The sequence below is a fragment of the Rhinoderma darwinii genome, chromosome 3 (genome assembly GCF_050947455.1).
Source record: "Rhinoderma darwinii isolate aRhiDar2 chromosome 3, aRhiDar2.hap1, whole genome shotgun sequence".
Classification (NCBI taxonomy): Eukaryota; Metazoa; Chordata; class Amphibia; order Anura; family Rhinodermatidae; genus Rhinoderma; species Rhinoderma darwinii.
The window spans coordinates 409989454-410000149 of NC_134689.1; the positions used below are offsets into that span (position 1 = coordinate 409989454).

The 10696-nt window shown below is 43.5% G+C and overlaps 2 protein-coding genes across 3 annotated transcripts in view; one reads left to right on the forward strand and one right to left on the reverse strand.

The window, feature by feature from the left end:
- The window catches only part of COPS6 (COP9 signalosome subunit 6), a 52379-nt gene extending 48609 nt beyond the window's left edge, over positions 1-3770 (reverse strand). Inside the window, exon 1 of the mRNA XM_075859222.1 lies at positions 3678-3770. The gene's annotated coding sequence lies outside the window, so the exon portion shown is untranslated. The remainder of the gene's footprint in view (positions 1-3677) is intronic.
- On the forward strand, positions 3068-9133 carry LOC142750258 (uncharacterized). 2 transcript variants are annotated; one of them, XM_075859220.1, is made up of 7 exons: positions 3068-3151; positions 4519-4593; positions 4834-4908; positions 5268-5324; positions 5524-5598; positions 7812-7898; positions 8019-9133. In XM_075859220.1, the coding sequence occupies exons 1-7, from the start codon at positions 3086-3088 to the stop codon at positions 8676-8678; spliced, it is 1095 nt and encodes a 364-aa protein (XP_075715335.1). In that variant the 5' UTR covers positions 3068-3085; the 3' UTR covers positions 8679-9133. The 2 variants fall into 2 exon arrangements, with proteins under 2 accessions (XP_075715335.1, XP_075715334.1); XM_075859219.1 differs by lacking the exon at positions 3068-3151 and adding an exon at positions 4184-4261.
- Positions 9134-10696: the final 1563 nt, after the last annotated feature.

Here is a 10696-nt window from a genome sequence, read left to right on the forward strand (position 1 = left end):
TTGAAAATAATAGTAAAAAAATAAGCTTTTTTACGTTTCAGCTATTTTTTTGGGTAATAACATAGTTTTAACCTAAAATAGACCTTTTATTTGTGATCGTCATTGTCTACCGTAAATTTCTATATATTACATGTCTATATTAGGGTAATAGGGTCAGCGCTAGCGTTACAACAATGATTGGCGGGGGGGGGGACATGTTTTTTTGGGGTGGGTATTTTATGTGTATTTATTATTTAATTTTTTTTTGCACTTTACTTTATTATTTTTTTATTACTGTGGTCTGTCCCCCAAAGGTCAAAAAAGACCTTTGGGGAACTTTATATATTTTTTTTCTTTCTTTTACACCATGTTTTTCCACTGTAACTGGGGCTGCACAGCAGCCCCAGTTACAGGGGAAATCAGCCCTCTCATAGTGACGATTGTCACTAATAGGGCTGTGCTGGGTCTAGTAAGACCCAGCAGCAGTCTGTCAGTAACGGCACCCGGCGATCATGTGACCAGTCACATGATCACCGGGAGGAATAGAGACAGCGCCGCTGCTGCTGTCTCTATTCCTATACACAGCGTTCATTGAACGCTGTGTAAAAACACATCGGAGAAGACAGAAGCAGTGAAAGCTGCTTCTATCCTCTCCTCAGGGTCCCCGGCAGTCACTGACAGCCGGAGACCCGACATTCAGCTGCCCGATCGCGCGGGCAGCAAGTTAAAACCCGAGCCGTAAAAAGTCTATGGCTCGGGTTTTAAGGACCCTGACCACAGGCCGTAAATATACAGCCAGCGGTCGGGAACCAGTTAACACGTTATTATGATATTCCCTATTGTGTTATGTTTTTGTTCAATTTTATTGTAAAACATTGATGTTTAGCACTATGTATATTTATTGTTTTACCTTCTTGACCAACAATGATATTTTATTTGCAAACCTCGACCCATGGGATGACGTCACCGTGATACTTTGACCCCGATCACATTGACGTTTTTTGGTTTTTTTAACAACGTGGTTGTATTTAAACATTGTTGTCTGTGCACTTATTTTTTATGGCCTGATGAAGATGCCGGTGGGGCATTGAAACGCGTAGCCTTTGTCATCTACAATAAACCTTGATACTTACTTCAACTGCATACGTGACTTACTACTGTTCCCGGGTCTGTATGTTATCCCAAGTGTAGCAGCGCCCCTCGAAGACTCCCTTTTCTCCTGTATCTATAGCATAAATACATGATGTGAGGAGGTTGTTGTGGGGGAACTCGAGTGGCGGCATAGAACCCTGACCTCAACCTTATGCAAAAACCTTAAGATAAATTGTAACGCTAATTGTGATCCAAACCTTCTCCCCAACATCATTGCCTGACCATGAATGGGTGCAAATTCCCACAGACACCCCAAAAACTGGTGGAAAGCCTTACCAAAAACGTGGAGGCTGTTATATCGACAGAAGGGGCCCAGCTCTATATTAACCTCCATAGTTTCAGAATGGGATGTCTAAGAGCTTATATAGGTGTGATCGTCAAGAGTCCAGATAGTGTGTGTATACAGTATGTTGATATCCAGGAGTGCTGCCTATTCTTTGCTTAGTATATATATATATACCACTATATACTGTATATATACATAATAGCTGCATATACTCAGTGCTGTACTCACCATAGAGGCAGACCACGTCACTCATATGGGGCCCGAGGGGTCCGAAACTGATCCCCCTGTTTCCTGACATAGAGCCATTGTATTTCCTGCAGCCACCACTAGGGGGAGCTCACTACATAGAGATGTTTACAGCTTCCATTGAGTTCAGCGGTAGCTGTATAAATCCATATGAAGCAGCTCCCCCTAGTGGTGGTGCAGGCAGCCAGTGATTTATCATGTTTGGAGGTGTACGGAGGAGATTTAGTAATGTATATATGTCAGTTGTCCGCTGTAAATACAGTGAAATATTTGGTGTTCAGACCTATTCTACTTTTCCGACATACGAGTCAGATACGAGTCGTGAGGAGCAAATTGTTTATTATAAAATATCTTATCTCCTCACACGCTGCATCAGTAATAACAGAGCTCCAGCTATAAAGATCTGATAGAAAATAATATAATGAACATTAACTTAATAAAATATTAATAAATTATTCGGAGCTCTCAGTGAGGGGGGGGGGGCACATATTAAGTTTTGCTATGAGGCGCTATGATGTCTGTGTATGTCCGGCATATACTGTATATTTTAAGGACTGGTCACATGACATAAAAAAAATGCATTATGGCGTCATTCCTCTTCTTTGGTTACACCTGATAACGTAACGTCCACATATAGAGAACGGCGAGTGGCGGTGCAGGAACGTTACACAATTAATACGATTATTTATTAGTCCTGAAAAGTCAGCGCTGCTCCTCCATATTTATTACTGAAGTTACCATAGTTACTGAAATCCCTCCCCTCCATGGGAGCAGCACCCGCTTAATGCTGCCCCTCCCCCGACACTGCAGCAATATGGCGCCAGCCACACTCCTAAACTTCTGACCAATAGCCAGAGACTGGCACCCCCCAACCAACATGGCGACCAGAGACATATACTACATGTATACACCCTGTAACGGCAGTGTTATCATATATCCTGGTATACAGGAGAAGAGAAGTCACACTATGGCACTGTCACACGTCACCAGCACTCCCCAATGTCCAGGAACAGTACAAGAAATTAAAGATTTTACTATAGAAATGACTAAATCTGGAAATTGTGCTGGTCACATGATGTCTTGTGCTGAGTGATGAGGTCACGTGGTGTCATTTGGTGCGTGATGTCACAGAGGGTATTGTGTGGTGGGTGATTATGTCATGCGGTATTGTGTGGTGGGTGATGATGTCACGTGGTATTGTGTGGTGGGTGATGATGTCACGTGGTATTGTGTGGTGGGTGATGATGTCATGCGGTATTGTGTGGTGAGTGATGATGTCACGTGGTGTCGTTTCGTGGGTGATGATGTCACAGAGGGTATTGTGATGTCACAATAGGGGGTATATAAGGGGGCTCCGTGCACCTGCAGCTTGTATCTCATTGGCATCTTGGTGCTGAGAGACCCCTTGACGTATTGGAGACAATGAGGATTATCCTATTACTCCTGTTTTTGAACTTGATCTACCCCGTACATTGCGGTACGCTGCCGGTGAGTACATCTCTATTATTACATATGGCGGGTGCCTAGAATCAGCTGCGGGAGGGTGAGGTGATGGGGAGGGGGTAACGATAATGACAATGTCCTGACTTCATTGTGGGTCCTTGCTACTGTCCCTATAAAGCTTAACAACAAGTAAATGGGGTAAATGTGACCCCCTCTTATAGTAACAAGTCCATAGTCTGTAACTCAGTATTGGGCCACGTCAGTGCAGTAAGGTCCAGAGCGGAGCCGCCATTACCCAAGGGACAATTCCTGAGTCCAAAGTCAGTGTTTGGGGGAGGGGTGTCTAGACGCTGGGCCCCTCTCCTGCCTCCGTCCCCACATCTGCAGCTCCACAGGGGGGCCACACTTGGGGGGTGTTAGATATTGAGGGCTCTGGATGAATGTAAGGATGTGTAGGGGATAATGAGATGTAGTAGGATGATATATATATATATACTGGAGAGTAGGGGGGATGTTGGTTTTTTAGGGTCCACAGAAGGAGATGTTTCTATGTGACCCCTCCATAGTGTACCTCCATACTGAAGATGATAATTCTCATTTTCAATGGTTCAGGAAGATCATCCAAAGATGGCGGCCTCATGTATCCACACTGTCTAACAGGAAAACTGTCCTTGTTACCCATAGCAACCAATCACAGTGCATCTCTCATCTCCTAACTGCTCTGCAACACTGAAAGCTGCTCTGTGATTGGATGCTATGGACAACAAGGACAGTTTTTTTTATTAGACAGTTATGATACATGAGGCCCATAGTCTGAGAGTCACATGATGTCTAGTGGTGGATGGTGATGTGACAGAGGGCATTGTAATGTCATATAGGGCATAGTTACATAGTAAAATAGTACGGTTGAAAAAACACACATGTCCATCAAGTTCAACCAAGTGATGGGAAAAGGGAAGGGAAAAATTGTGATGTCACAGAGGGCATTGTGATGTCACAATGGGGGGTATATAAGGGGGCTCCGAGCACCTGCAGCTTGTATCTCATTGGCATCTTGGTGCAGAGAGACATTTTGAAGTTTTGGAGACAATGAGGATTATCCTATTTTTTCTGTCTTTGAACTTGATCTACCCCGTACATTGCGGTACGCTGCCGGTGAGTACATCTCTATTATTACATATGGCGGTCACTTGGAATCGGCTGCGGCAGGGTCAGGTGATTGGGGGGGGTGTAAGAATTATCTGCTATGAAGGGGGAGATATGACAAGAGAATATATAGAGGATGTGAATGGTCAGAGCAGATATAAGTGTGGGGTCTTTGCAGTATATATATCTATAGGGGGCACATATATACATATACACTGCTCTGTATGGGACGGAGGTGACTATAATGATGATTTTGTCTCTTGCAGGACTTTTCATACTGGACTCATCACCTTCCATCATATGAAAGTCCAACCAACAACCTGATTCCATGGACGCTGGAGGTAAATCCACAACTTCTTCTGATATTATATATGGATTATTCTATTCACGGATGACGGGGACGCGGATGTCTAATGTAGAACTTGGGGGGATGGGAATAGACGTTGTGTGATGTCACTGGCTTCCGCACTGTGATTGGCTACATTCTGGGCCTCTAGAACATTCCTCACCATATATATAAATATACTGCGCTCTTCTATGCAGGAGATATAGGACTATAATGATCATATTGTCTCTTACAGGACCTTTTCATCTGGATTAAATATCTTCCATTCTATGGAGGTCCCTCCGAACCCCAGAAAACATGGAACTTTGAGGTAACGCAACAACTTTCTACTGATTTCTAACAAAACGTCCTATTAGAGGGGTTTTCTGGTGTCCATTACTCTATTACGCTGATAGAGGGGTCACCCCCACTCAGGACCCCCCCTCTACTAGCTGCTGCTGAGAGTCTCACGTAATATGTCTCTCAGCTCTGGAGGACAACAGGCCGGCATTGAGAACAGTGGTCGTCCGGTGATTTCGGGGGCAGTTCATTATTTAGGTCACTAGTAGTGGGGGCTCCCGTCATTATCCTGTCTCTGTGGGACCCACAATCTGAAAAAAGGGGGTGTCCAACCAAACCCCCACTTTACTCTTCTTATCCGGGGTATTACAGCCACTTCTTGTCTTTCAGGATTTCCAGTCTGAGGACGTGGTTCCACATATACGGGTCGTATTCCAGCTCTTTGGGGTGAGTTACTTGCTTGTATCTGGTTGTATCACCAGTATAATATTTATTATCAGGAAATGTCGGCTCTTCATAGAAACAATAGACATAAAGTAGATGAGGAGATCCTAATAATCAGCTGTACAGGAATATAGATGTAATAATCCCATTACCTGCACGGGATAGAATAGAGTCTACATTACATCTATCACTTGTGTTGTAGGGATTTCTATCTGACCCAGTTGGGGACCCGTACGTTCCTCCTGGACATACAAGGACACGAGAGTGGTGCATTGGGGTAAGTAGCTTCTCTATTGTTGGGGCTTTTTATTCAGGGACCCTATAGGGTAAAGTCCCTGTATAAGTTGTGGGTAGAACCGGCATTTCTGCTGTGTTACTATGGTGACCATCGCGATTTTAACCCCTTCCACCCTACTCTGTAATAATACGTCAAGGCTTGCGGTAAGTTAACGCGAGCTGCTGTAGTATTACAACGCTGTGATAGCAGAGACTCTAACCGCCGGGAATGGAGAAAACTCTGATCCTTTTTTTTTCACCTCTTTTTGACCTCCCTCTGTCACCCCATCGGGGCTCCATGTAAACGGATCGCGATGTGCCAATCGGTTGCTATGGCAGCCGAGGCCTAACAATTCCGGGTCTGAAATACACAGAAGCTTCATAGGCTGCCTTGCCAGTTTTACACTGACACATATAATGGATTGCAATACAGAAGTATTATATAAGGGATCAGAAAGTCAGATGTTCAAGTCCCATAGTGGGACTAAAAAAAAAAAGTTTGTTAAAGAGGCTCTGTCACCAGATTTTGCAACCCCTATCTCCTATTGCAGCAGATCGGCGCTGCAATGTAGATAACAGTAACGTTTTTATTTTTGAAAAAACGAGCATTTTTGGCCAAGTTATGACCATTTTTGTATTTATGCAAATGAGGCTTGCAAAAGTACAACTGGGCGTGTTTAAAGTAAAAGTCCAACTGGGCGTGTATTATGTGCGTACATCGGGGCGTTTTTACTACTTTTACTAGCTGGGCGTTAGGAATGGGAGTGTATGATGCTGAAGAATCAGCATCATCCACTTCTGTTCGTTAACACCCAGCTTCTGGCAGTGCACAGACACACAGCGTGTTCTCCAGAGATCACGCTGTGACGTCACTTCCTGCCCCAGGTCCTGCATCGTGTCGGCCACATCGGCACCAGAGGCTACAGTTGATTCTGCAGCAGCATCAGCGTTTGCAGGTAAGTAGCTACATCGACTTACCTGCAAACGCCGATGCTGCTGCAGAATCAACTGTAGCCTCTGGTGCCGATGTGTCCTCGCTCGTCCGACACGATGCAGGACCTGGGGCAGGAAGTGAGTGACGACACAGCGTGATCTCTCGAGAACACGCTGTGTCTGCACTGCCAGAAGCTGGGTGGTAACGAAGAGAAGTGGATGATACTTCTCGTCAGAACGCCCAGCTAGTAAAAGTAGTAAAAACGCCCCGATGTACGCACATAATACACGCCCACTTGGACTTTTACTTTAAACACGCCCAGTTGGACTTTTGCAAGCCTCATTTGCATAAATATAAAAATGGTCATAACTTGGCCAAAAATGCTCGTTTTTAAAAAATAAAAACGTTACTGTAATCTACATTGCAGCGCCGATCTGCTGCAATATCAGATAGGGGCTGCAAAATCTGGTGACAGAGCCTCTTTAAGTTGTGGGTAGAACGGGTAGAAATATTTAAAAAAAACTGAAACTCGCCTTTTTTACCCTGTGTAAAGCCATTTGTTTTGGAAAACTGCAAAATTGTAAAAAAAAGATACATATTTGGTATCACTGCCTTCCTAACAACCCGTATTATAAAATAAACACATTATTTATCCTACACGGTGAACGGTGTAAAAAATATACTATAAAACAATGGCAAAATTGCTTTTTTTAATACAATTCCGCCTAATATAAATAAAGTATGTGCCCCAAAATGGTACCAATAAAAACTACAACTCGTCATGCAAAACACAGGCCAACTTACAGCCACTTTGACCAAAATTAAATAATGATAGGGGTCTTTAAATGCAGCAAATAAGATTCTTTTTATCTAAAGTAGAAACAAATATACATTTGTTAATCATAGCGACCCATAGTATTAATTTATTATGTTAATTATACTGCACGGTAAACTCTGTAAAAACAAAATCCAAAAAGCAATGGTGGAATTGCTGATTTTTTTTTCTACCTCCCCCAAAAGAAAGTTAATAAAACTAATACAATACTGTACATTATATGTACCCCAAAATGGTGCCATTTAAATAGACATCCTGTCATGCAAAACCAAGGCCTTATATAATTCCTTTTAATAAAAACAAAAAAAACTTCATTGCTTTAATGAAAAATCGAAAAATATCGCTGCCTTCTTTGGTCCAAATAGGCTGTGTCCTTAAGGGGTTAAAATAGTGATGTAGTCAGTCATGTGACATGTCATAAATATATCATAAATCTGTTTTACAGAATGTTCCAAGTGAACCTATTGCCCCCCGTGAGAAGCCGACTATATTACAGAGGTTCTACAACTGGATAAATGCAATGGTCTTTGGGGTAAGTAAAAATTTGCAGATCCAAACCAAGAAAAGGAGATGACGAAATGGCGCAGCAAGAACACAAATGGCGCGGTAACCTAATATCTACAAGATTTTATTATTCCTCTTTCTGTTACAGGACGACCCACTAACTGTGGTTCCCAAAAAAGACCCCTCTGAATGTGAGATAAAACTTCATGCTCGGCTCATCAATGGCGTGGCCTGTGTCATCATGATGTCACCACTCGTCCTTATACTGTCCTTGGCTATAGTGCCTGTCCTGAGTGAGAGGGAGAAGGAGGAGGAGGAAGAGCCCTCTGATTCTGATGAAGAACCAAACACAGAATCACCTCTGACAAGTACAGCTGAAGCCAAGGACACAACCAAACAAAGTCATATTCCTGAAAAACAAAATGTTCTGAAAGACCAAGAAGCTTGTAAGGAGCCGATTTATACCCCTGAAATTCGGGTACAAGAATCCAGGAGAACACCAGTCCTGCCCAACGAGGAACTTCCTGGACCATCCACGGCTTCTGCTCCACAGGATGTGAAAGAGACACCAAGACCCAAGAATAATGTGGTATTCAGTAACATCGTCTGGGTCTGTGAAATACCCTCTGACAACATAGGACTTAAAGCTCTTTCTTCTGATAGTCATCATAAGGAAAGGATTCTGGTCTATCAACGTCAACAACCCAGAACACCCAGAACACCAGAACCAAGAACATCAGAACCCAGACGCACAAGAGTGAGATGGAGAAGATCTTTCTGGGGATGCTTAAGAGGCGAAGAAGACTGAGGTGAACAAAAATGCCTCAGTCATCCCAAGTGCTCACCTGTTCCTGAACCATCACTATTTCATCCAGATTACAGGTTGAGTAACGCCTCCTGAAGTCATCAGCATCTCACCTTCTTGCCACCTTATGACCACACTGCTGGGTTTGTCTATTCTCTACCATCTGCTGTCAGTGGTGAAGAACTGAGGCGATGGCCCCCAGTCTGAAGATTACATCTGGATATGGCACAATGCCTGATGGTGACGACCTCCTGATGGCACACAGCCGGAGGGTCGTGACCTCTTGATGGCAGAGAGCCAGGTCCATCTCTTCTTGGAAGGCTCATCCATTAAAACTCTTCACCTCAGTGAATCCCAAGCCCACCATTGACCATATAAGAAGTCCACTTCATCCTATAAAATCATGGAGGACACTTCCACCGGTGTCCACAGAAAGGTCGAACATTATTTTATTATTATCAGCTCAATAAAATATCATAAAGCTGTAAAGTATCGAGTCATTTCTTATAAAGTAATAGTAAGAATAATATACCAAGTAAAAATAGGAAAGGTCGTCTACATGAAGCGGATTACTGATGGATCTTTATAAACACATTACATGACTTATCTACCAACATGGGAGAACAAGACATGGAGCGCACATCCACTTTTATACATTCATCTATTGCTGCACAAACATGAACAGGAGGTTCTTAGAAAAATGTTTATCAAAGGTGGAGCAACCCAAGAGCCCAACATCCCCCCTTAGAAAAGGAGAGGCCATTTTGGCTCTGGGCAACATTCCCCTGAATGCACAACACTGCAGCAACATAAACCTTCACACAACACGACAACCATGTGAATAGATCAAAAAAGTTCACCTCTCCATGTAGCCTCAGTGGAGAAACTGTGAGCAAAACGGTAGAAATCCTTATGTAATCTGCTTCTAGACTGCGAACACAAGTGCTGCACCTAATAGAGTAGGGACTAAATTAAAACAGGTCACAGAGAAGTGGCTACTGGACTAAGTAATGTAATGTATGTACACAGTGACTCCACCATCAGAATAGTGAGTGCAGCTCTTATAATACAGGATGCAATTTAGGATCAGTACAGGATAAGTAATGTAATGTATGTATACAGTGACTCCACCAGTAGAATAGTGAGTACAGCTCTGGAGTATAATACAGGATGTAACTCAGGATCAGTACAGGATAAGTAATGTAATGTATGTAAACAGTGACTCCACCATTAGAATAGTGAGTGCAGCTCTGGAGTATAATAAAGGATGCAATTTAGGATCAGTACAGGATAAGTAATGTAATGTATGTATACAGTGACTCCACCAGTAGAATAGTGAGTGCAGCTCTGGAGTATAATACAGGATGTAACTCAGGATCAATACAGGATAAGTAATGTAATGTATGTAAACAGTGACTCCACCATTAGAATAGTGAGTGCAGCTCTTATAATACAGGATGCAATTTAGGATCAGTACTGGATAAGTAATGTAATGTATGTACACAGTGACTCCACCACTAGAATAGAGAGTGAAGCTCTGGAGTATAATACAGGATGTAAGTTTGGTTCAGTACAGGAAAAGTAATGTAATGTAAGCACACAGTGATTCCACCAGCAGAAAAGTCAGTGCAGCTCTGGAGTGGGTGGAGCAGGACATGTGGAGAGAGCTGCTGAGGCATCCGTGCAGACCTTGGATCCATGAACTTTCCTTATCCTATCTGCCCAGGCCTCATAACATCTGCCTGGGCTTGGAAAGTACCCTGAGGGGGGGTTCCATTCGAGGATGGAGCCTCAGACCTCTACCTCCCAGAGCATGCCAGCGGGGGTAGAGGGTCATCCTAGCTGGCTGGGAATATGCAAACAGTCTCGGGGGGAGGAGATCATCTCGGGGCAAGGCTATCCTGGCTCCCCCGAGGCTGGAACCCTGGATAAGGGTATGGAGACGCGGTCCGGCAGGGTGATAGAGGTGATGTCACCTGGAGAAGGACCAGCACTGTCCAAACATTTGGATGGCAGTCCAA